Source organism: Pelophylax lessonae (assembly GCF_965119305.1).
Source record: "Pelophylax lessonae genome assembly, chromosome: 6".
NCBI classification, from domain to species: domain Eukaryota; kingdom Metazoa; phylum Chordata; class Amphibia; order Anura; family Ranidae; genus Pelophylax; species Pelophylax lessonae.
Genome location: NC_138773.1, coordinates 168,290,725 through 168,317,631, shown reverse-complemented (window position 1 = coordinate 168,317,631; position 26,907 = coordinate 168,290,725). Strand labels below are relative to the sequence as shown.

Sequence of the window (26,907 nt, the reverse complement as noted above, 5' to 3'; positions counted from 1 at the left end):
AAAACAAAAAAAAAAATATATTATAATATATAATTTTTTTTTTCAAAATTGTCGCTATTTTTTGTTTATAGCGCAAAAAAATAAAAACCGCAGTGGTGATCAAATACCACCAAAAGAAAGCTCTGTTTGTGGGGAAAAAAGGGTATCAATTAATTAGGTACAGTGTTGCATGATCACACAATCGTCAGTTAAAGTAACGCAGTGCCGAATCGCAAAAAACTGGCCTGGTCATTAAGGGGGTAAAACCTTCCGGAGCTGAATTGGTTAATCAAGCAGGTGCTTGAGGGGAGAGAGAGGAGGTCGTCTTCCCTGGTAAAACCACTCCTTCTCCCAGATGGGGGGGAAGCAGATGCTGTATAAAGGATATAATGAAGAGCCCAATGTGTACCACTACGTTGGACTACTGGCACAATGTGGAAAAGCCAGGGATGTATTTTGCAGGCAAGGATGCAAAAATGCACTAAAACTCAGGGATGAATATGGCAGCCAAAGATGACATGAGGCTGTGCAGCAAGGCCGCTGGCTCGCTGATCAATCCCAGGACAATCCTGGGACATTCTGGCATTGGATGGGTAGCCAAAGCTTCCGGACGGGGCACCAGGTGCGATGTCGATGACCTGAAGATGGGCCGCGGCCGAAACGCGTTGTCATGATGACCGCCTGAGAGATTGCTCCACAGAACATTGTTGCTATCCCCTGGTGTCCCAACACGCAACGCATCCAGTGACCACAGCGGCCGTGACATCACATCTGGTGTGCCCTCCAAAAGCTTCGGCCACCTATCCTCTGTCTGAGTCTCCCAGGATTGTTCTGGGATTACAATTACCAGCCACCAGCTTTCACAACACTGGTTTATGGCTGTACAGACTCATAGAATCCCTCAGCCCTTTCATTGAGGATCTTTGTGGTTAAATTGTTATTACTTGGGCATCATCATTGGTGCTCTTGGTTTTACCTCCCAGCTGTGAGGGATTTCAGTTTTGTTAGACCATTTTATGAACGGAGTATTGTTGCACAGCGCCTGAATTGTCTATTTTGTCATTTAAATGCCCACATATGTAAGCGATGTTCAAACCGCACTTGTGAGAGATTGCCATGATAAGTTTAACCACTTGCCTTCTGGGCACTTAAACCCCCTTCCTGCCCCGGCCAATTCTCCGCTTTCAGCGCTGTTGCACTTTGAATGTAAATTGCGTGGTCATGCAACACTGTACCCAAATGAAATTTTCATCATTTTTCAAACAGAGCCTTCTTTTAGTGGTATTTAATCACTACTGGGGTTTTTATTTTTTGCTGAACAAACAAAAAAAGGCCGAAAAATTTTGGAAAAAAAAGTTTTTTTTATAGTTTTGTTATAAAATTTTGCAAACAGGTAATTTTTCTCCTTCATTGATGTGCGCTGATGAGGCGGCCCTGGTGGGCTGCACTGAGGGGCCCTGGTGGGCGGCGCTGGTGGGGACTGGTAGGTGGTGCTGGTGGGCATAGGTGCCCCTCTCCTCTTCGGACCGATGTCCCTCTGACAGCAGCGGTGATCGGCTTTTTTTTTTTTTTCTCCTCACACTGACAGCGCGAGGAGAAAAAAACAGCTGATCGCCGGTGTTCCGTGAAAAAACCATACCCATGAGAAAACCATACCCTCGTCACTTCCGGTGCACCTACGGAGGGTATGGATTTCTCACGGTAGTTAAACTTGCGGCACTTAACATTAAAACAGCTCCTCTGCAACATAACTCATCTCCGCTCTTCCCCCTGTCACTTCCCTCATCTCCGGTAATAAATATAAAAGCGGATCACGGAGCCGCGATCGCCGTCATTTACATCTCATACTCCCGCCGCCGCTTTTATATTTATTACCGGAGATGAGGGAAGTTACAGCGATAGCAGAGGAGATGATTTATGTTGCAGCCGAAGTGTTTTAATGTACCCGCCGCAAGTATTACATTACACACAGTGCCGTATTAATTTCATGCCCACCGAGCATGCGCACTTCTCTAATCCTTTCATGTTCAATTACGTATCCGGGGCTCTGAGCATGCGCAGTGCGCACTGCTGCGCTGCTCAGCTGTTTCAGACCGGAAGTGACGAGGGTATGGTTTTTTAACGTTACACCGGCTGCTGTTTTTATCACATGATCAGCTGTCATTGGCAGACAGCTGATCACGTGGTAAGGGGCCTGGACCGGCCCCTTACTCCGATCTGTAAACAACCGAGTCTCATGGACTCGCTGACCACAAAGCGAGCCGCACGCGCTCCGCAGGGAGCACGCAGGCAGCTCATGCAATGCAGGACGTACATGGATGCCCTCCCGGCAATTAAGGTCCGCGCTGTAGCCGTCTTTTGGCTATAGCGCGGACAGGAAGAGGTTAAAAAAATATTGCACTTCAGACTGCTGTGCAAATATAGTGTGACATTAAAAACTGCATTCTCTGTCACTGCTAAAAAAAAAAAAAGTGTTTGAGGGGGTCTAAGTAATTTTCTAGCAAGAAATACTAATATTAACTGGTAACCAAAGTATCTGAAAAGGCCTGGTCAGCAAGTGGTTAATTGACCAAGTCTAGAGGTGCATTAGTCCACTGTGCAGTGTCTCTGAAATGTTATCTGTCTGAAGGATTGAGAAGGAAACCTTACCTGGGATCTCATCACAATAGGCTGTATCTACAGTATGCAGCACAACTTACTAAGCCAGCAGCATTTCGAAACCCAGTACTCTGCTTTTATGACAAGGAATTAAATGTGTTTGATTGCATTTCCAAGGGTGTAAAAAAAGAAAACCTATGCTCGTAGGATATATAAATGTGTTTAATAGGATATATAAATGTGTTTAATATATTTCAGATTAGGTGGTTATTTTTCTAACTTTTTCACTCATTTTCTCTTGGTAATCCTGAAAATAACACCTCTTTTGCCCATGTGTGGGTGGCTACACTCCTCCACTATCTTTGAGAAGAGCAATGGGTGCCACCCCAGCCTTTTTCATCTCTATTATGTAGGGGCTGATGAGGTTAGAAGTTTACAGAAGGAAGATGATGATTTATGCTTTCAGTTCTGCTTTCAGGAAGTGATCTAAGGATGCTAAAAATGTCGGCAAGAAAAAAGAAAACGAATGCAACCACCACCTAGGACTGCAATATTTATATATTCTTGGTTTTAGTTCTCCAAGAATGTAAAATAGTCTGTTGTACTTGGGGGCTCTGTGGCAGCCAGTGGCACAGGAAATAGAGTGTATCTAGCAGGAAGAATCTATTTTGTCAAGTCATAAAAGCTATGTCCCGCAGTCAGTGAATAAAACTGGAGCCAAGGCTATCGTCTAAAACAAAACTCTAATTCAACTATGGTCTATCTCAAGAAATTATAGTACACATGTAGGCAGATATAAGACTGCTATGATATCAAGTTAAGGTAGATTTCTACCCAAAAGTGGAAGCTCTGCTTATCGTTCTCCTTCAAGTTTTTTCCTAGTTCCACTCATAATGCATACAGCCTTCTCCTGGCTTTGCTTGGATCCTGCTTCTGAGTGACAGATTGCTTATTCAGCTTAGTGTAAGGCAAGTCTTGCACTTCAAAATGGGTACTGTCTAATGATGACTAAAAAAGGTTTGCCAGGGTGGCTTTACAGTAGTAGAATTTTATTTGAAGTAAGCCAGCTTAAAGCTAAGCTCCAGCTTTCTTTATACTGGAACTGAATGGAATGATCAATCCCAGCATAGATCGTACCATGCTGCTCTGATGTTTGCATATCTCCTGATGTTCTGGGTTTAGTTGTAGCTTTTTACCATGTGACACTCTGTATAACCTGCTATAGACTGTCCCTTCCACAGCCACTTTCTGCTGCATCTCCAGCCTGAATCACACCCCTCTGTATTCTTTCAGACTCTGCAAATGATGTTACTTCCTTCACAGCTCTGATGATGGTTGGGATGGAATACATCCTAAGCGTTACTATCACTGTCACACAACATGCGTGCTTTTTCTTGCAGATGGTCCTGCCTTTAAAAATTCACTGGTGTGAACGAGTGATAACCCAAGCACAACATGCGTTTCCATGGGTTTTTGAAATACACAGCAAAGCACGCATTTTCTGTGCAGGTTGCCACTCGTTTGGAAATGCGAATGCAGCCTAAATGGTAACGCATGGCAAAGCATGTGTTTTTTTTTTTTTTTGTGCTGTGCATTTGGAAATGTGCAGATGCAAATTAATGGTAATTCAAGCGCGCTGTGCATTGCTGCACTCTTTCTAAGTGTTCTAAGTGGACGGAAAAGCATACGTTTTCTTGCGGGTTGTTGTGCATTTGGAAATATGTAGATACAAAGAAATGGTAACACAAGCACAACGTGTGGTGCACTATCTTTTTGAAAAGCATGGCATAGTGTGAAATTTCTTGAGGGTTACTGTACATTTGGAAACGCACAGATGTAAATAAATGGTAATGCAAGCGGCCGTGCTCTTTCTTGTGGAGTGCCGCGCATTTGGAAATGCGCAGTTGTAACAAATGGTAACGCAAACGCGATGTGCGTTGCTGTTTTTGTTTTCTAAACACATGACAAAGCACGTGTTTTGTTTGCTGATTGCTGTGTGCGTGGAAACATGTTATTTATTGTATGTTGCCATGCGCTCAAACATGCAGATGCAAACAAAAGGTAATGCAAGTGAGCTGCACGTTGCCACGCATATTTGAAATGCTCACTAAAGCGTGCGTTTTCGTGAGTTGCTGTGCATTTGGAAACACGCACATGCAAATGAAAGGTAACACAGGTGTGATGCGCATTGTGTGTTTTCAAAATGCGCTACAAAGTTTGTTTTTACATAGTCAGTTTGAAAAAAGACCCCATTCCATCTAGCTCAACCAGTAAAAAACAAAAGGAAAAACACAACCATATAATCCCATATACACAATCCTATACCCGCAGTTGATCCAGGGGAAGACGAAAAAACCCCAGCAAAGCATGATCCAATTTGCTACAGCAGGGGAAAAAAATCCTTCCTGATCCACCGAGGCGCAAACCATTACACAGAGCAGGGAAGTATAACATGTTTATTATTAAAAAATTGCCTTTTAGAATCACTTTAATTTTCTGAGTGAAGTTCCACTTTCTGCTTCTTCCCTCTTCGCTGCAGAGAGGAATGAAGTGTGGACAGGGATAACACTATTCCATTCCTTCCCTAATTGCCACTCACATGAAGGGCCGGAAACACCCACAGTAACCCTTAGACCCGCCCACATCAACTCCCACAGCTGCTTCAAGTGACTCCCATAGCCCACCCTGAAACTACAGAGGCTCAAAGGATCATAGAACCTGTAGTATCAGGACTGGCAGAGCAAGGACACAGGAAGTCAGAGGACTTAGAAATTCAGTCAGAAGGGGAGTGACATCAGATACAGGAAGACAGACACCGTAACCTGCTTTATACAGCTAAAGTAGGTAAGATACAGAGAAACTTACACTGGGGTTATGATTCATTTACATGCATAATGCATCTGTTTTGGGGGGGGGGGAAAGCTGGAGTTCTTAGTCACACCTTGCTGCTAGAAACAGGTTGTATCTTGAATGAAAGTGGCCCATCTTACTGGCATTTTGATCAATTAATGAAGTTTAGGCTGCAGTAGCTTTCTTTTTGTGGCTGTGCTAAGATTGTATTCTCGAAACCTGCAACTGCATTGCATCTTGCAATATAACTGTAAATAAATGTTGATATGGCTCCTTTTTATTTGCTATTGTAAGACGGGCGTCTCCCCAAAGGCCGGTTTACTGTCCTTCAGACTTTGGGGCTGGTTTGTGGGCAGTGAGGGTAGAAAATGTCCCAGGTACAGCATCGGTGAGAATAAACATGGCTTCAGGGTTTGTGGGGGCGGTCAGAAGTGCCCCATCATTGGTATCAGTTGGAGTAATAGTGCCCATCTTTGGTTTTGGAAGAAATAACTGTCGGTGAGAGGACCATTACCTCGTATCCTTGGCAGGAATTGTGCCCCAAGGGCCAGATAAAGGCTTGGAAAGACATCCAGTTTTTTGAGACCCCTGTTGTAAGTCCTCTAGGTGACTTTTCAGCCTTAAAATAACTAAAGCTTAAGTATATAAAATGTTTGATTCTGTCCTCTGAATGCAGGTAATCAATCTATGTACAGTTACATGTAAATGGCTGTACAGGGTCAGCTGGTTGTGGTGTTGTACAGGCTTACTGTCCTCAGCTAAATGGAAACACCTGGCCTTCCCTATCATAAGATATACGCTGATCTTGGCACTGTACGGCCCTAATTGTGCATTCCTTTTTGTAGTTTTTTTTTAATTGGAATTTTTTAGCTGACGTGATCGTCTGTGGATTTTTCTTTTCCTTTGTGTGATTGTTAACCTATCCATCTATATATAAACCATTTCAGTGGTATATTTACAGACTTAAGAGAAGTTCATTGTAAGGGTTTTCATACCCTTTAATGTGCACATGCAAATATGTCTGTAATGTGTGCTTTCTAGGTCTTTGCCATTACTAGATTTGCACTGTTCTAAATATATTTCTTGTGCAACTGTTCTAATGAAAACCTTTCTAATGTTTTATAGGTGATGAGACTCGTCAGCGTGTAAAATTTACAGATGATCGTGTCTGCAAAAGTCATCTTCTGGATTGTTGTCCTCATGACATTCTAGCAGGAACGGTAATTAACAAGTTTTCCATGAACTGTATTTGATTTTGGAGATTGTGTATGAGTCTTCACACCTTTTTGTTTTTCATATTTCTTGGTCTATCAGTTTCTGAAAATTACTGTGAAGTATGTAGCATATAACGGGATTTTGTATGGTGATTGGACATCACAATAATTTTCATGACTGTGGGGCTTTTTTTTTAAAATGTATTTCTGTACGTTAGAATAGTGTAAAGCCTAGTACACACACAGGCCGAATGTCGATTGGTTCAAAGGAAACCAGCTGACATTCGGCCTGCGTGTATGGCAGCCGGTCCAACAGAAGCAATTTGGCTGGCTTCTGTCAAAGGCTTATGACCGAAAAAGGTCTGCAGACTGGCTCCCAGAGAATTGACATTGGATTGTTAGTACAGCGGCTTCAACTAGGGATTGACCGATTATCGGTGGGGCCGATATTCACCTTTTTTTATTTTTTTGTATCTGCCACAAACTTGCTTATATGCCTGATATTTCTTCTGGTTGTACCGGAGTGATGCCTGCAGCTAGAGGCATCACCCCGGTACCACTATTTAGATCCGAGGGCCAGCTTTCTTGTATTGACAACCGATGCAGCCGTTAGGTTGTCATTGCAAGGAGCTCCTTCCGTGGCTCACCCGGTTCTCCTGTCATACCGGGAGACCCGAGCAGCCAACCTACACTTCCGCCGGCTGGCCGAAGACCTGAACAAAGCCACATTCGGCTCTGATCGGGTCTCAGATGTTAAAAACCTGGAAGCGATGTCATGATATCACTTCTGGGTGCTGGAGCCTTAAAGGCGCCAGATTTATTAACCTCCTCACATCCGCGCTACAGCCTATATACGGCTGCAGCGCGGACTCGAATTTTCGGGAGGCCGTTTTTAAACGGCCTCCAGTGACACGCCCCCCCGCGCGCTCCTGCGAGCGCGCAGCGGGGAGAATCTGTGTCAGATCGTGGTGAATGGCCAATCACAGCGGCCATTCACCACGTGATCAAGCCGTCCAATGAGAGATGATCTCATATGTAAACATATGAGATCATCTCTCATCGCCGGCGCTCCTTCCTCACACGGAGCCTGCAGTGTGAGGAAGGAGGGGGAGCCGACAGCCGCTGGGGACACAGAGACATGTAATCAGGGCACTGATCACCAGTGCCCTGATTACTGAAGGTAAAAAAAACACACACATTGCCCCCCCATCAGTGCCCACAGTGCCCGCCATCAGTGCCCCCATCAATGCCCACAATCAGTGCCCATAGTGCTGCCAGTCAGTGCCCATCAGTGCCTGCTCATCTAGGCACTGATGAGCACTGACTGGCAGCACTATGGGCACTGAGTGTGGGCACTGATGGTGCTGCCCATCAGTGTCCATCAGTGCCACCCGTCAGTGTCCATCAGTGCCACCCGTTAGTGTCCATCAGTGCCACCCGTCAGTGCCACCTCTCAGTGCCCAGCAGTGCCACCTCTCAGTGCCTATCAGTGCCGCCTATCAGTGCCACCTATCAGTGCTCATCAGTGCGGCATATTAGTACCTCCTCATCAGTGCCCATAAGTGCCACCTCATCAGTGCCCATAAGTGCCACCTCATCAGTGCCCATAAGTGCAGCCTATCAGTGCCCATAAGTGCAGCCTATCAGTGCCCATCAGTGCCGCCTCATCAGCGCACATCAGTGAGGGAGAAAAATTTATTTTCAAAATTTACTCGCAGAAAATAAGAAAAACTTTTTTTTTTTCAAAATTTTCTGTCTTTTTTTCTTTTTTTTTTGTAAAAAATAAAAAACCCAGAGATGATTAAATACCACCAAAAGAAAGCTCTATTTGTGTGAAAAAAATGATAAAAATTTCATATGGGTACAGTGTAGCATGACCGCGCAATTGTCATTCAAAGTGTGAGAGCGCTGAAAGCTGAAAATTGGCCTGGATGGGAAGGGTGTTTAAGTGCACAGAAGGCAAGTGGTTAAAAAAAAAAAAAAAAACGTATTCAAAACAGCCAAATTTTTGGCGTTTTGAATGCTTTTAAATGCAGAGGAGGGGTTTGGGGTCTTTTGGACCCCAGATCCTTACATAAAGAGTACCTATCACGGTCTATTACTATCACTGTCTATTACTGTTTACATTCCTTGTGACGGCAATAAAAGTGATCAAAAAAAGGACAATGTAAAAATAAACTTTAAATGTGCAAAATATCGGCGCCTAATATCAGCTATGGGCCTGAAGGATGGCCGGAAAATCAGTATCAGCCCTGGGAAAAAAATCAGTCGATCCCTAGCTCCGACCTGAGCTGTCAGTTTTTTTTTTTTTCATTCAACCCAGCAGGTAGTGTGCACGAGGCTTAAGGGTCCGCTCACACTAAATGGAGAGCTGCCAGAGAGTAAACCGCAGTGGCGATATTGTGGCTGCATCACAGCAAAGCACAATTGATTTCTGTTTGAGATCTCTATCTGGTAAGGACTGTGTGCATCATTTTATTAATACATTGTTGTATCTGCATTGATATGAATAGCACCTTAGGTGACCATGCATCTATTAGCAAGAAGTATTTTTTTAACTAAGGCCTCCTTAACACAAGCGCTGAAAATTGGCTGTAGGATGGTGTTTTACCTGCATTTTTGTTAATTATTATTGGCTTACATTTATTCTGTATGCAACGCCTTTATTCACAATACATAACAATTTTGTATTCTACCACTTTATCTGTCAATGTGCACAAAGAACCAATCGTCCTCTGAAAGTCTACTTTTTTTTTTTTCTCATCCATTGAGAGACACAGGATGTCTTGGCATCCAGGTTATGCAACTACTTAGAGGAGGAATGGACACTGTAAAAAAATTTAATATAGGCCAGCCCAGATTAATCCTTCCTACTACCAGCATGCTTTGTGTTTTGGCCGGTATCCTAGAATTGACCTCTTTTCTTCACCTTGCCTGGGAAACGTTTAACCTATTTAACCTATTTTTTGCTAGCTTTTTTTTCTTTACTCAAGTTTTTTCTCTACCAATGCACCTTTCCTGAGTCCCCTATCCTCCGCTTATCTTTTGAAATGCTGTAACCAGTAGGGATGTAACGATGTCAAAATCTCACGGTACGATAGAATTTCATTTCGATATTGACCTCACGGTACGATATTTATTGCGATATTGTGGAAAAGCTCACGGTATTGTTTTCTATGTGTCATGTTCACACCAGAGCACTGTATCTGTGTTCCAGAGATGTGTGATTTTATGCAGACGTTTGCATACAAGAACACACCTAAATGTGCATAAAGGCAACAAACCTCTTGCCTACAACAGTTGAGTCTTAGGAAATATACCTTTAAAAAAAAAAAAAAAAAAACACACATGTATAAAAATGCATAGAAGTGCCCATAGCAATACACATAAATGTGCGGAAATGTAATGAAATGCAGGTGCATTTGTGATGTCCTCTGTTAATGTAATGGGCCCTGAGCCTAGATTAACATTGATGCAGTCTGGGATTTGCAGTGATTTCTGTGCACTTAGTATTAGTAGTTCCCCACACTGCTTTACAATCACACTCCAGTCAGTGACGGTCTATGCTGCCTGGTGGAGGTGCACAAACTGCACCAATCACAAACATGGCTGGGCATAATGGCAAATTATTTGGCAGAGAAGACATAACAGGAAAATGAATAATAGGTGTCGTCATAGTATGAACCGCTATCGAGTCATCATAAACTAACTCACCGGCGGTCCGGTGTCACTGTGTCTTGCCGTGGTGCTGTCACGTGGTGCCTGAAGCTGCTCCGCCGAGTCCGACTCCACCGCTCTCGTGCACTGGCTCTGCCTCCGCCCCACAAGCCCGCCCACCCACACTGCTCCAAACCAACTGGCAGCCGCTCGCCTCGGCTCGGCCAGTAGCAGACAGTGTGGGTGACCGTGACAGACAGCAGGAGGAGCCGACGAGACACAGATACGGCGGCCCAGACCAGTCAGAATACACCGTGCACCCACCACGACGATATCGGGACATGTTAATAACCGCGATACCGCGATAGCGGCAATATCGTTACATCCCTAGTAACCAGGCTCCTCTGGACTGGATGCTGTAATGGAAGTGACTATCTGAGTACTAGTTTCCATGTAAGATTTTCTGACCCTGATCTGAAAAAAAGTTAGCTGCAATGTGCATTCTAGCTCCATAGCTGTTGGCATTGCCTCAGTGCATTTACTGTCTCTGTAGGCTGGGCACTGGGAGCTACCTCATTTGAGCAGATAGGCTTACCACAGAAGGGTAATGCTGAGGAACAGAGTGCTATCATCTTCCTGATTAGAGTTATGCATGTTGTGCTTTTTTTTTCTTGACATTCAGGGTAGAGGGAGCATCTTCCTTTTCCTGCTGCTTCATTGCAAGAGCCATGTGTAGAGCTCCAGTCTTTGGACCATTTCTTATTGCCTGCCTACTGTGACTGCAGTCAGCTCTAGTCTTTGACACAGATCTGCTACTGTTGGCTTTTGTAGGTACTCCAGAGGCGACATTATACCCTGAACTTGCATTCTCGACACCAGGGGCACAGTTCTCTGTACTGGGTGCCCCCAGCTCTCACAGCCTGCTGCTTGCAGGGTCTCCGCTGATGTGGCCAACGTCTGCAGCCTGAAATCGTGGCCTGTGTTCTGGAGTTTTTGCTATCTTAGTAGTCTTTTCTAGCTCTGTCGGTTATGGCCTCAATCACATATTTCTCTTTCTCATTGACGTACACCACTCCAAATCTTCTTGAGCGATGGGTTTATGCTGCTCCCCATAGGAGTAGGACACTAGGCGGACAAAAATTTGACCACGCCTATAGGGCAGTCCCAGGGGGTATACTCCCACTTCCTGCAATAGGACTTCAGTTTTTTTTTCTTTCTGCCTAGTCAGGAGTAAGGACCTAATTCCTTGATAGGATCTGTGGTCCTAGCATTTTTTCCTTTTTAAACAAAATTTTTTCCCTAAACGTCTTTCAGGACAGCACCTTGGGAGATGGCTCCTCCCTCTCACCAACAGGAAACACCTCATCCACCAAACTTAAAAAGGAGGCTTCTCCCACAATTCCTCAGTTTTTGTTTATTCTCCAGCCAAGGAACACACGTGTGGGGGGAGTCTGGTTCTCTTAAGGTGCTGTCCTGAGAGACCGGGCTCCCTGCGTCCACCTTACCCTTTTTTATGGAGAAGTTGCTTCCTCCCGTCCATGCGACCGACTGCAGTGCATGGGCTCCCTCTTCGCTTTCCGTGCTCAGGTGAGCCAGGACCCCTGGGAGTGCAGCCCCTGGATGGCATTTCGGCTGGCGGTGAGGCCTTTTTTGTTTTTTCCCACCGCGACTTCATTTTGAATTTGCCGCCGCTTTGTCCGTGATAGAGTGATGCCGTCTGGCCAGAAGGAAGGTTTCCGGGAGGGGCGGCGCTCGTACAGGGCGCGCGCGGCGTCATTTCCACCGGACGCAGGGGAAGTGGGGAGAAGCAGGCTGGTGCTTATTTTCAATCCGGCGCAGGGGCACTATGGGTCTCTGGAACCGGTATTCTAAGCCATCGGACACGCTGCCAGCGCTGCTATGGAAGGAGCCTCCACAGCAAGTGGGACAGGCACAGGCCCAGGTAAGGGGTAACTGTGTATTTACCCTTTTTTACTGTGGGGTCTCTCTCCTTCCTTTACTTTCCCCCCCCCTGGTGGCTGGGGGCCTGTCAGGGCACATGGTGCTTATCTTATATCTTCCTGTTCACCTAGGTGGCCCTAAGTTATAGGCTGACTCTTTAGGAAGCTTCTTTTTGTTTTCTTTCATTTTTTGCAGGCTAAAAGTTCGGAGGTGGTAGTTTAAAAAAAAAATGCCCCTCATGCAAAACAAAGTTGTCTGAACTTTGGAAAAAGACACTCTGCCAAGGATGTATTTATGCCTTGGTTAAAGAGGAAGCGTCTTCAGCATGTAGCGACTTAATCACATCTGTAAAGAAGGAACTAGATGCTACCATCCAATCTTTCCGGTTACCTTTGCAGGATCCCTCCTTGAGTTAGCCATCAGCCTCACACTCTTCTCAGGGCTCCCAATCGGTTCCTTCGGTGGAAACAGAAATGGTTCCTCCCACCCAAGGAAGTCATTCCCCCTCTCATTCTAAAGAGGAAGAAGAGGAGGAAGGGGTACAAAACATACCCTCAAAATATAAACTGTCCTTAGAACAGGTAGATGGTCTGTTAAAGGCAGTTTATATCACCCTAGGTTTGGAAGAACAAAAGGAGGAGCTATCCCTGCATGATGGGATGTATGCAAGCCTGGGTGAACCTAAAGGGCGCACCTTTCTGGTGCATCAAACTATTTCAGAGACCCATCAAAAATGAATGGGCCGAGCCTGAAAGAAAACCCTTCTTTCCAAAAGCTTTTAAGAGGTGGTTTCCATTTGATGAGGACCCAGGGGCCCCTTGTAATAAGGTTCCAAAAAATTGATGCGGCCTATTGCCAAGTTTCTAGGTCAACTGACCTAGCTTTCAAATACATGGGAGTATTAAGGGATAAGAAGGTGGATCAACAACTCAGGAGAGCCTGGCAATCCATTATGGGTAATCTTAAGCCTGCTATGGCAGTAACCTGCGTATCCAGAAATTTGGAGTACTGGGTTAGCCAGCTAAAAGCCCATATCACAGCGGATTCCCCAAGACAGGAAATCCTTGATTCATAGTGAGGTTGAAAAAAGAAATCAGTCCATCCAGTTCAACCTATGATGTGTGTGTGTGTGTGTGTGTGTGTGTGTGTGTGTGTGTGTGTGTGTGTGTGTTTGCTGTTAACCGTACATTGTATACCCCTGTATGTTGTGGTCTTTAAGGTGCCCATCTAATAGTTTTTCGAAACTATCGATGCTCCCTGCTGATACGTCTGTTTGCGGAAGAGAATTCCACATCCTTACTGCTCTGACAGTAAAAAACCCCCTATGTACTTTAAGGTTAAACCGCCTTTCCTCTAGTTTTAGTGAGTGGCCACGTGTCTTATTGTATTCCCTTTCTCTGAAAAAGTTTGTTTCTTATGCTAGGGTCGCCAGTACAGTATTTGTACATTGATATCATATCCCCCCTCAATCGTCTCTTCTCCAGAGAGAATAAGTTCAGTGCTTGTAGTCTTTCCTCATAGCCAATGCCCTCCATTCCCCTAATTTTTTTTGTTGCCCTTCTCTGGACTCTCTCCAGTTCCAGCACATTCTTCCTGAGGACCGGTGCCCAGAACTGGACAGCATGCTCCAGATGTGGCCAGACCAGAGTCTTGTAGAGTGGGAGAATAATCTCTTTTTCTCTTACGTCCTCCGACAGTCGCCGCCCCTTCATATTCATCACCAATGGGTTATGTCCTCTTATCCGTAGGAGTAGCTAGGCAATAGAATATGTTAGTACAAAAGACTTTTAACATATCCCCACCCCCAGGGGGTGGTCCCCTCAGTACATAACCCTCCACTTCCTGTAACCAAACCAGTTTCATTTGTCTAGCTGTCAGGAGTGGCTGGATGTTTCTGTGCTGGGACACCTTGTCTCAGCTCTCTTTCCTTTCTTTGGATTTTATTTGAGTTTTTTCTCTCTTTCTTGTTAGCTGTTATTTTATCAGCGTTAGTTAGTTCTTCGGAAGAAGAGGATCATGCGGGCTGCGTCTCGGGCTGACCCCCCTGGTCGCAGGTTGTGGGTCAGTGGTTTCTCAGCCCGCCATCGAGCGTTCAGTCAGGTATCGCTCCTGAGTTTTCTGAACGACCCATCCCTGTGTCGTGCAGGGATGCCAGGTGAGGTGGCTACCTCACCGGACGCTGTGCGGTTTCTCAACCCACCTTCTGATGCGTCCTAGATGCGACTCTCCCTGCCTTATGTTCAGCGGTTTGTTCGCCTGTGCGGGTTCCCCACGCCATGTTAGAGGTAAGTGTATGTATGTGGGGACCTGTCTGTCTGGGGGGTGTCAGTCTGGGACTGTGTTACCTTACCCTGTGTTCACAATGTTACTGTCTCCCTATCCCTCATGTTGCATGCTGTGGGCTGCAGGAGGGGGGGGTTGTGCTGCACTCTGTGTCAGTCTGTATGTGAACGGCTGTGTGCTGTGGGGCTTGAGTTTCTCATGCTTGGGGCACATTGCAGCGCCGCTGCGGCGGTTTAACATGCTTCCTTTTGCTGGGCAATTTGGATGTTTTTTTACTTCACCCTCATGGGGTGTGGGAGCGGCGGTTTCGGCGCCAAACGGCGCCATTTTGGCTGCGATCGCTCCGGCCGCATGTTTTACATGCATGGTGGCCATTTTCTTGTAGCCTCCATAGGCTTTAATAGAGCGCCCTGTATACCAGCACTTCCTTTCCTTCAGGAGCACCGCAGGCAGCAGCAGCAGCAGCGATCTCCAGGTTCATTTCCCTCTATTCCCTGTATCCTGCCTTGGTTTAATTGTCCCTGTGGGGGTCCCTTGTGTGGGGTGTTTGTGTGCAGTGGGCTACGATCGCAGCACTCTCTTAAAGGGGCGGTCACCCATTTATTTTACTGCTTCAGGGGCATGGATTCTCAGGAAAACAAATTTCCTACAACTTTAGTGGGAAGCCAGGGGTCTGCACTCTCCCCCCCTGGGGGGGATTTGGCTGCGATTGTGGCTAGCCTTGCGACTCAGGTGCAAATGCTGGTGGCTGCTCAATCCACAAAAAGGCCCAGAGTTTCAATTTCCTCTGATTCAGAGGGTGATGGTGCTGGGGCTGATGTGGCTGGGGTCTCCTTATCGGGGTCCCGTTCCTCCCTGGACCTTATCGGGTCAGAAATGGAGGCTGAGGTGGAGGGGGTTGATAATTCTCCCCCTGGCTCGTCTGAGGAGCTTGCACTCATGGATGAATTGGTTGCTTCTATCAAGCAAACACTGCGGTTAGAGGAAGAATCATGTCCTCCAGCTGCCTTGGCTGCTTATGGGACGCAGAAAAGGCGCAAAACGTCGCAGGTGTACCCCTGCACTGATGATTTCCAAAACGCTGTGAAAGAACAGTGGCGTAATATACGCAAGCCATTTGCTGTACCTGGTAGGTTTAAGCTACGCTATCCCTTTACGCCTGCTACTGATGAGCGCTGGTGTATTCCACCGCCGGTGGATCATGCGATAGCGGTTTTGAACAAATCCACTGCGATTCCGGCTGAAGACACCCCGGTGTTCCGGGATGCCACGGACAAGAGGATGGAATCTCTTGCCCGTCACACCTATTCTATTATGGGTTCTATGTTAAAAGCCTTATTTGCTTCTCTTATGGCGGCCCAAGCGGTCGCGAGCTGGACGCAGGTGCTTAGGCGGGTCCTGGTGGCTGATTCTGCCCCCCAGGCGACTTTGGATATGGTGGATCAAATCCACCAGGGTGTCATGTACTTGTGTGATGCGGACCTGGATATGGTTCCGTTGGCTGCACGTGTACACAGTGTGGCGGTGTTAAATCGCCGCCTGGTTTGGTTGAAGTGTTGGTCTGTGGATCAATCTTCCCGTAAGACTTTGGCCAATCTGCCTTATGATGGTTCTCGCCTTTTTGGCGAATCCTTAGATGCACTAATTAAGGGAGTCACGGGTGGTAAGAGCACGCTCTTGCCCCAATCCCACAAGCCCAAGGCGGCTCCTGGTAAGAAGCATGCTTCCTTTCGACCCCATCAGGGGTCCTTTCGTGCCTTTCGGTCACACTATAGGGGCAAGCTGTCAAAGGGTCAAGGCTCCCACAAGAAGCCGTGGGCTGGTAAGCAAAAGTCCGGCCAATCCGGTTCTGCGGCCCACAACAGTGCGGCCTGAAGGGGCGCCCTCACCCGAGTCTGGGGTGGGGGGACGCTTGCTCGTTTTCTCTCGGCCATGGCTGTCCCGGGTTCGGGACAGGTGGGTTCAGGAAGTCGTTCGATCTGGTTACAAGATCGAGTTTCTCTCTCGGCCGAAGAGCAGATTTTTTCCCTCAAATCTTCTGTTATCCCCGGAGCGTTTGCGGGACCTGCGTCTAGCGGTGCAGGACCTGAGGGCTCAGGGTGTGGTGGTCCCGGTGCCTCATCGGGACAGATTTCGGGGGTTCTATTCCAATCTGTTCACCGTGCCCAGGAAAGAGGGCAAGGTACGTCCGATTCTGGACTTGAAGGCGCTGAACCGCTTTGTGCGGGTGCGCAAATTCCGCATGGAATCCCTGCGGTCGGTGGTGGCTGCCCTGGTTCCGGGGGAGTTCATGGCTTCCATCGACTTGAAGGATGCGTATCTTCACATCCCCATTTTCGAGGGTCACCAGAGGTACCTTCGATTCGCCATAGCGGAGGATCATTACCAATTTGTGGCTTTGCCTTTCGGTCTCGCCTCGGCTCCGAGGGTGTTCACCAAAGTGCTGGCTCCGGTTCTGGCCTTGTTGAGAGCCCAGGGCATATCGGTCCTGGGATATCTGGACGATATTCTGGTTCGGTCTGCGACCAACCAAGGTCTGGTGAAGGATCTGTCCGTCACGTTGCAGACTCTGCAAGAGTTTGGTTGGACGATCAATTTCCCAAAATCAACATTGTGCCCGTCAGTCCGCCTCCCATACCTGGGAATGATTCTGGACTCTGTCCAGGCGAAGGTCTTCCTACCGGACGACAAACTCAGGACTCTTCAGGAGGGAGTTAGGTCCCTCAGGGACAATCAGTTCTCGTCCATTCGGACGTGCATGCGGTGTCTGGGATTGATGGTCTCGGCTTTCGAGGCGATTCCCTTCGCTCAGTTTCACACTCGGGGTCTCCAAGCGGAGATATTGTCCAAGTGGGACGGGCGACCGCACTCTCTGGATCTTCAGATATCCTTGAGTTCTCAGACCAGAAGGGATCTTCTGTGGTGGCTTCGGTCCCCCTCAGTGTCGGGGGGCAAGTCTTTTCGTCCCCTTTCGTGGACGGTGATCACCACGGACGCCAGCCTGTCGGGCTGGGGTGGTGTTCTGGGCGTTCTGTCCGCCCAGGGTGTGTGGTCGAAGGAGGAATCCTCCCTTCCGATCAACGTTCTGGAACTGCGAGCGATACTCCTCTGTCTTCGTCGTTGGACGGACAGTCTCCACGGCTGTCCGGTCAGGGTGCAGACGGACAATGCCACGGCGGTGGCTTACATCAATCACCAAGGGGGCACCAGGAGTGCCCAGGCGGCTCGAGAGGTGGCTGCGATTCTGTCTTGGGCCGAGACGCATGTCCCGGCAATATCAGCAGTTCACATTCCGGGAGTGGAAAATTGGCAGGCGGATTATCTGAGCCGCCAGACCCTGGACCAGGGGGAATGGTCCCTTCACCCGGATGTCTTCCAGATGTTGTGCGCGAAGTGGGGTCTTCCGGAGGTAGACCTGTTCGCGTCTCGTCTGAACAACAAAGTTCCACGGTTCGTGGCAAGGACGCGCGATCCTCGGGCAGACGCGTCGGACGCGTTGGTTGCCCCGTGGCATCAGTACCGACTGATGTATGCGTTTCCACCGCTTCAATTGCTGTCCAGGTTCCTTCGCAGGTTGCACTCGGAACCAACTGCGGTGATTCTTGTGGCACCGGACTGGCCTCGCCGGTCCTGGTACGCAGACCTCGTAAATCTGGCAATCGACGTCCCGTGGCGTCTGCCTCTTCGAGAAGATCTTCTGTCGCAAGGACCGATCTTCCATCCTGCTTTACAGTCGCTGGCTTTGACGGCCTGGCTGTTGAAACCGAGGTCCTGAAGAACAGGGGTCTTTCCCCTGAGGTCATTCACACCTTGATCAATGCGAGGAAGTCTTCCTCGGGGAAGGTTTACTACCGTACTTGGAAGGCGTATTTTGCCTGGTGCGAATCCAGGGGTTTCTCTCCTACCACTTATTCAGTGTCTAGGGTATTGTCCTTCCTTCAGACGGGTGTTGAACAGCGTTTGGCGCTGGCTACGATCAAAGGTCAGGTGTCCGCTTTGGCCGTTCTGTTTCAGCGTCCTGTGGCATCTAACGCTTTGGTTAGCACTTTTGTGCAGGGGGTACGTCATCTGATCCCTCCTAGGAAGGACCCTCTACCCCCTTGGGACTTGAATCTAGTCCTGTCTGTATTGCAGCGTGCTCCTTTTGAAAGGATCAGGGAGATCTCGCTGTCTTTGTTATCCAAGAAGGTCGCCTTTTTGGTGGCTATCACTTCGGCTCGTCGAGTGTCGGAGCTGGCAGCCTTGTCCTGCAAGTCTCCGTATCTGGTTGTGCATTTGGACAAGGTGGTCTTGCGACCTAACCCTTCCTTTCTTCCAAAGAGGGTTTCGGACTTTCATCTCAATGAGGATATTGTCCTGCCTTCGCTCTGCGCGAAGCCTAAGCATCCGACGGAGGTGCTGCTTCACTCCTTGGATGTTGTCCGGGCGATTAGAGTCTACTTGAAGTCGACTGAGTCTTTTCGCAAGTCGGATGCCTTGTTTGTTCTTCCGGAAGGTCCTCGGAAGGGCATGACGGCGTCGGCTTCTACCATCGCCAAATGGATCAGACAGACCATTGAACAGGCCTACGCTTTGAAGGGGAAAGTTCCCCCTGTACCTGTGAAGGCGCACTCTACCAGGTCTCTGAGTACGTCTTGGGCCTGTCGTCATGGGGCCTCTGTGGCCCAGGTGTGTAAGGCGGCGACTTGGTCGACCGTTCACACTTTCACAAAATTCTACAGAGTAGATGTTCAGGCATCGGCTGATGCTTCCTTTGGCCGCAAGGTTCTTAGTGCGGCTGTTCCCTAGAGCCCTTGTTGCGGGTTCTTTGACTGTTTGGGACTTTTGTTTTTTCCCTGGGTTTTCTTGCTCCTGTTGAGCGAGTGTTTTGTTCTTATGCCCAACTGGTTTCCTTCCTTTGGTAAGGTTCCTTTCTCTGATGGGGAGACGGCGTTGCCTTGGGCGCGGCTGCGTTCTTCCCACCCCTCATGTTTACACTGCTTTGGGACATCCCATTGGTGATGAATATGAAGGGGCGGCGACTGTCGGAGGACGTAAGAGAAAACGGAATTTTTGTAAAATCTTACCTGTAAAATTCCTTTCTCTGAGTCCTCCGACAGTCGCCGCCCCCGCCCCTCTTTTGGGGTTTTTCATGTACTCTCTACTGCTATTTCACTGAAACTGGTTTGGTTACAGGAAGTGGAGGGTTATGTACTGAGGGGACCACCCCCTGGGGGTGGGGATATGTTAAAAGTCTTTTGTACTAACATATTCTATTGCCTAGCTACTCCTACGGATAAGAGGACATAACCCATTGGTGATGAATATGAAGGGGCGGCGACTGTCGGAGGACTCAGAGAAAGGAATTTTACAGGTAAGATTTTACAAAAATTCCGTTATTTCTGGAGTGAATCCCCTTTTTTATACATGCCAGTATTCTGTTGGCTTTGCTTGCAGCGGCTTGGCATTGCATGCCACTGCCAAGCCTGTTGTCTACCAGTACCCCCAGGTCCTTTTCTATCTTAGATTTACCCAGAGGTTCCCCCCTAGTGAGTAGCTTTCTTTCTGGTTTCTGGCACCCAAGTGCATTACTTTACATTTTTCAACATTAAACCTCATCTGCCATGTAGTTGCCCACCCGATTATTTTGTTCAGGTCCGCTTATAAGGTTTCCACATCCTGCATAGAATATATTGGCATGCTTAGTTTAGTATCATCCGCAAATACTGAGCTTGTACTAGATATCCCCTCCTCTAGATCATTTATGAATAAATTAAACAGGATTGGTCCCAGGACCGAACCCTGGGGGACCCCACTTTCCACACCCGCCCAATCCAAGTACTCCCCATTAATCACCACCCTTTGCACTCTCCCCTGGAGCCAGTTCTCTATCCAGGTACTCACCTTATATCTACCTTATACCTTCTACTCCCCTTAATCACCTCACCTATATATACCTACCTTCCTTAGTTTGAACAGTAAGCGTTTGTGGGGAACTGTCAAAGGCCTTTGCAAAGTCCAAATACACCACATCCACAGGTTTACCTTTATCTAGGTGGCAGTTCACTTCATCATAGAAGGTTAATAGATTGGTTTGGCAAGAACTGTTTTTCATGAATCCATGCTGATTACTACTAATAATACCATTTTCATTACTAAAGTCTTGTATGTGGTCCCTTAACACCCCTATCAAAATCTTGCAGACTACTGATGTTAGGCTGACCGGCCTATAGTTACCCGGGATATATCTCGGCCCTTTTTTAAATATTGGTACCACGTTGGCTTTTTTCCTATCAGCTGGCACCATACCCCTCTGTAAACTATCCTTAAAAATTATGAAGAATGGTCTGGCAATCACCTGGCTGAGCTCTTTAAGACCCCTCGGTTGCAAGCCATCTGGTCCCGGTGATTTATTTATGTTAAGTTTCTCTAGTTTAGTTCCAAGTCGTAAGTCTATCTTCTGTTAGCCATGGCGGTACTTCCTGAGGTGTATTATTTAGTTTAGCATTACAAGCTGGGTTAGTGTAGCCCCCCGATTCTTTGGTGAAGACTGAATAGAAGAAATTATTTAACACTTTCGTCTTCTCTCTGTCCTCTGTGGCCAGATTTCCTTCGTCGTCTTTTATGGGGCCAATGTGTCTGGCCTCGCTTTCTTACTATTTATATACTTAAAGAATTCCTTGGGGTTTTTTTCTCTTCCGCTATATGTCTCTCGTGTTCTATTTTAGCCGCCCTGATTTCGTCTTTACATTTCTTATGCACTCTTTGTAATGTTTCAATGCTGCCAATGACCCCTCGGTCTTGTATTTTTTGAAGGCCTTTTCTTTAGCATTAATATGCATTTTTAAGTTTGAGTTTAGCCACCCAGGGTTTAGTTTTGCTCTTTTAAATTTATTTCCCTTTGTAATGCACTGGCCAATCCCTTTAAGTATGCTCTTGAAGCCCTCCCATTTTTCCTCCGTGTTTTTTGTTCCCAGGGTTCTATCCCATTTGATATTTTCTAGCAGAGAGCGCAGTTTTGGGAAATTGGCTCTTTTGAAATTCAGTGTCCTTTATATTACCCTTATGTTTCCTATTACTATGATTAATACTGAAACTAATTGACCTATGGTCACTGTTTCCTAAGTTGCCCCATATTTCTATATCCGTGAGCAGGTCTGTATTGTTGGTATTCAGTAGGTCAAGTACCGCATTATTTCTTGTCGGTGCATTCACCATCTGACCCATGAAATTGTCCTGCAAAACATTTAGGAACTGCCGAGCCTTGGCTGAATGCGCGGTTCTTTCTGCCCAGTCTATATCTGGATAATTAAAGTCCCCCATTATAATGACATTACCCATCCTTGCTGCCAATCCTATCTGTAAAAGGAGGTCCGCCTCCCCCCTCCTCCCTCAGGTTGGGGGGCCTATAGCATACGCCCAATATTGCCTTCCCCACAGTGCCTTCCCTTTTGAAGTTCTACCCATAGGGATTCTGCCTCGTCTATAGCTCCATTATTCTCATCCCTCATATTTACCTTGTACACTGTTCTTAATATACAGACATACCCCTCTCCCTTTCTTACCTTCTCTATCCCTGCGATAAAGGGAATAACCCTAAATGGTCGCCATCCAGTCATGAGAGCTGTCGAACCAAGTCTGTTATTCCTACAAAATCGAAGTCATCCTCAAACATCAGCAGCTCCAGCTCTCCCATCTTCTTGGCCAGGCTTCTGGCATTGGTATACAACCCTCGTAATTTTGGCCGTTTACATATATCCTCATAAGATGTTTTTAGGCTGCTCTTGTGATTTTTTCCCCATATGATTCCTTTTCCACTCTATCCACGGTTATAGCATTTATTGCAGATGCATCGGCGGAATCGGTTAAAATGATGGCAAGGTCAGTAGCATTAACCAACACGGCCAGAAGAGCTCTGTGGTTGAAGACTTGGCCTGGAGACACGACTTCCAAAAACAAACTTTGCTGAATCCTATTCTAAGGAGATCTCCTCTTCGGCCCTGAGTTAGACTCTGTTCTGGACAGAACAGCAGACAAAAAGGTCTTTTCCTATTAAAGAAAAAGCAGCCACCTAAGCGGCTTTTTCTACCTCAAAAAACACAGGACAGCAGGCCCCAAGAGAAAAGAAAAATTGGCCAATGCAAAGATCCAGGGGGAAAGGAAGCGTCCTTTTCCATCCTCCTGCGTCAGCCAGCAAAACGCAATGACAAGACATTGCCGGTGGGAGGAAGATTGAAAGAATTCCTCCCCTACTGGGCAGCTATGACAAAGTCAGTATATTCTGGATATGCTGTCCCAGGGCTACAAAATCGAGTTTCTCTTACGTCCTCCGACAGTCGCCGCCTCTTCATATTCGTCACAATGGGGTATTAGACTTTTCTCCGAAGGAGTAGCTAGGCAACAGAATATGTTAATATAAAGGTTTTTAACATAACCCACCCCCAGGGGGTGGTCCCCTCAGTCTATACCCTCCTACTTCCTGTATCCATACTTCAGTTTCAATGTCTAGCTTGTCAGGAGTAGCTGGATGTTTCTATGCTGGGGCATTTTGTCTCAGCCTTTCTCTTTTTGGATTTTTGTTTGAGTTTTTTTCTCTCTCTTTACTTAGCTGTTGTTTTTGTCAGCGTTAGTTCTTCTGATGAAGAGGATTCGTGCGGGCCGGGTCTCAAGCTGATCCCCCTGGTCGCAGGTTGTGGGTCAGTGGCTTCCCGGCCTGCCATCGAGCGTTCAGCCAGGTATCGCTCCTGGCACAGTGAACGACCCATCCTGGCTCAGTGCAGGGATGCTTGGTGAGGTGGCTACCTCACTGGACGCTGTGTGGTTTCTTAACCCACCATTATGCTGCGTCCTGGATGCGACTCTCCTTGCCTTGTGTGCAGCGGTTTGTTCGCCTGTGCGGGTTCCCCACGCCATCCGTGAAGGTAGGTGTATTTATGTGGGGACCTGTCTGTTTGGGAGGGCTGTCAGTCTGGGACTGTGTTACCCTGCCTGTGTTTCACACTGTGGATTTGTTTGTCCCTATCTCTCTGGCTGCATGCTGTGGGCTGCAAGGAGGGGGGGCTGTGCTGCACTGTCTGTGTCAGCCTGTGTATGTGTGAATGGCTGTGTGTTGTGGGACATGCTTTTGGCTATGTTGGGGCACTTCACAGCGATCGCTGCGGCGATCTGCCATGTTTTTCTACATGGGTGGTGTTACATGCATCACTGTAGTGGGGGAGCGGCCGTTTCGGCGCCAAACGACGCCATTTTGCCTGCACTCGCCCAGCCGCATGTTTCAACTGCGGGTGGCCATTTTCTTGTAGCCTTCCATAGGCTTTACAAGAGCGCCCTGATTGCATCATTTCCTCTTTCCTGATGTGCACCGATCGAGGCTACAGCGAGGGTCTCCTCAGGTTTTTACCTTTCTGATCTTCCTGTGTCCATTGCCTGTGTTCTGTGTCTTCCCTGTGGGGGTCTCAATTGTGCTGCGTGTGTGTGCGGTGGGCTGCGCTCGCCGCACTTGTTAAGGGGGCAGTTAACCCTTTCTTGGCCAGCAATAATTTTGGGCAATGGATTCTCAGGAGGGCAAATTTCCTACCACATTGATGGATAGTCAGGGGACTGCTGTTTCCCCCCCAGGGGGAGATTTGGCTGCGATTGTGGCTAATCTGGCAGCACAGGTGCAAATGCTGGTGGCTGCGCAATCCACAAAAAGGTCCAGAGATTCAATTTCCTCTGGTTCAGAGGTTGATGGTGCAGGGGCTGGTATGACCGGGGTCTCCTTATCAGGGTCCCGTTCCTCCCTGGATCTTGTGGGGTCCGAGGTGGAGGCTGAGGTTGAAGGGGTGGATGATTCCCCTCCTGGCTCGTCTGAAGAGCTTGCACTCATGGATGAAATGGTTGCTTCTATTAAGCGAACGCTGCGCTTGCAGGATGAACCGTGTCCGCCTGCTGCCTTGGCAGCTTATGGGACAAAGAGAAGATGCAAAACGTCGCAGGTTTTTCACTGCACGGATGATTTTCACAGCGCTGTTAAGGAACAATGGCGTAATATCCGCAAGCCTTTTTCTGTACCCAGTAGGTTCAAATTGCGTTATCCTTTCACGCCCGCTACTGACGAGCGTTGGTGTGTACCACCTCCGGTGGATCACGCGATCGCGGTTTTGAACAAGTCCACTGCGATTCCTGCTGAGGATACCCCGGTGTTCCGGGATGCCACGGACAAGAGGCTGGAGTCTCTTACCCGTCATACCTATTCTATTATGGGTTCTATGCTGAAAAGCTCTGTTTGCTTCACTTATGGCGGCCCAGGCGGTCGCGAGCTGGACGCAGGTGCTTAGGCGCGTTTTGGTGGCTGATTCTGCCCCACAGGCGACTTTGGACATGGTGGATCAAATCCATCAGGGTGTCATGTATTTGTGCGATGCGGACTTGGATATGGTCCCGTTGGCCGCACGTGTACACGGTGTGGCGGTGTTATCTCGCCGCTTGGTTTGGTTAAAGTGTTGGTCGGTGGACCAATCTTCGCGCAAGACCTTAGCCAATCTACCCTATGACGGTTCTCGTCTTTTTGGCGAATCCTTGGATACCCTGATAAAGGGGATCACCGGGGGTAAGAGCACGCTCTTACCCCAATCCCACAAGGCTAAGGCGGCCCCTGGTAAGAAGCATGCTTCCTTTCGGCCCTCTCAGGGGTCCTTTCGTGCCTTTCGGCCACACTATAAGGGCAAGCCGTTCAAAGGTCAGGGCTCCCAAAAGAAGCCGTGGACAGGTAAGCAGAAGTCCGGCCAGTCCGGATCCGCTGCCCACAACAGTGCGGCCTGAAGGGGCGCCCTCACCCATTTCTGGGGTGGGGGGACGCTTGCTCGGTTTTCCTCTACCATGGCTGTCCCGTGTTTGGGACCGGTGGGTTCAGGAAATCGTTCGGTCTGGTTACAAGATCGAGTTTCTCTCTCGGCCGGAGAGCAGATTTTTTCCATCAAATCTTCAACTGTCTCCGGAGCGTTTGCGGGATTTGCACCTAGCGGTGCGGGACCTGAGAGCTCAGGGAGTCGTGGTTCTGGTGCCTCATCGGCACAGATTTCAGGGGTTCTATTCCAATCTGTTCACCGTGCCCAGGAAGGAGGGCAAAGTGCGTCCAATTCTGGACTTGAAAGCTCTGAACCGCTTTGTACGGGTACGCAAGTTACGCATGGAATCTCTGCGATCGGTGGTGGCTGCCCTGGTTCCGGGGGAATTCATGGCCTCCATCGACTTGAAGCATGCGTACCTACACATCCCCATTTTTGAGGGTCACCAGAGGTACCTTCGATTCGCCATTGCGGAGGATCACTACCAATACGTGGCGCTGCCGTTTGGCCTCGCTTCAGCTCCGTGGGTTTTCACCAAGGTGCTTGCGCCGCTACTGGCTTTGTTGAGAGCCCAGGGCATCTCTGTCCTGGGGTATCTGGATGATATTCTGGTTCGGTCTGCGACCAGCCAGGGTCTGGAGACGGATCTGTCCGTCACGGTGCAGACTCTACAGGAGTTTGGTTGGACGATAAATTATCCAAAATCGACGCTGTGTCCGTCGGTTCGTCTTCCCTATTTGGGAATGATCCTGGACTCTGTCCAGGCGAAGGTCTTCCTGCCGGACGACAAACTCAAGACTCTTCAGGGAGAAGTCCAGTCCCTTTGGGACGTTCCGTGTTCGTCCCTACGAAAGTGCATGCGGTGTCTGGGACTTATGGTCTCGACTTTCGAGGCCATTCCCTTTGCCCAGTTTCACACGCGGGGTCTCCAAGCGGAGATCCTGTCCAGGTGGGACTGGCGGCCGCAGTCTCTGGATGTCCAGATTTCCTTGAGCCATCGCACCAGAAGGGACCTTCTGTGGTGGCTCCAGTCCCCGGCGGTGTCGGGGGGGAAAGTCCTTTCGTCCTCTTTCATGGACGGTGGTCACCACGGATGCCAGCCTGTCGGGCTGGGGTGGTGTTCTGGGCGTTCTGTCCGCCCAGGGTACTTGGTCGGAGGAGGAATCCTCCCTTCCGATCAACATTCTGGAATTACGTGCGATAAGTCTCTGCCTTTCAACGTTGGACGGACAGGCAGACGGGTGCAGACGGACAATGCCACGGCGGTGGCTTACGTCAATCACCAAGGGGGCACCAGGAGTTCCCGAGCGGCTCGGGAAGTGGCCGACATTCTTTCTTGGGCCGAGACTCATGTCCCGGCGATTTCGGGGGTGCACATTCCGTGGGTGGAGAACTGGCAGGCGGATTATCTGAGCCGCCAGACTCTGGATCAGGGGGAATGGTCTCTCCACCCGGACGTCTTCCAGATGTTGTCCGCGAAGTGGGGTCTTCCGGAGGTAGACTTGTTCGCGTCTCGTCTGAACAACAAGGTAAGAAGGTTCGTGGCAAGAACGCGCTATCCTCGGGCAGACGCGTCA

At 48.3% G+C, this 26,907-nt stretch overlaps 1 protein-coding gene across 1 annotated transcript in view; it reads left to right on the top strand.

Moving 5' to 3' along the window:
• Window positions 1-26,907, top strand: part of LUC7L (LUC7 like) — an 87,056-nt gene that overhangs the window by 14,148 nt on the left and 46,001 nt on the right. The window contains exon 2 of the mRNA XM_082261093.1: window positions 6,553-6,647. Within this exon, the coding sequence (XP_082117219.1) occupies window positions 6,553-6,647 (95 nt within the window). The remainder of the gene's footprint in view (window positions 1-6,552; window positions 6,648-26,907) is intronic.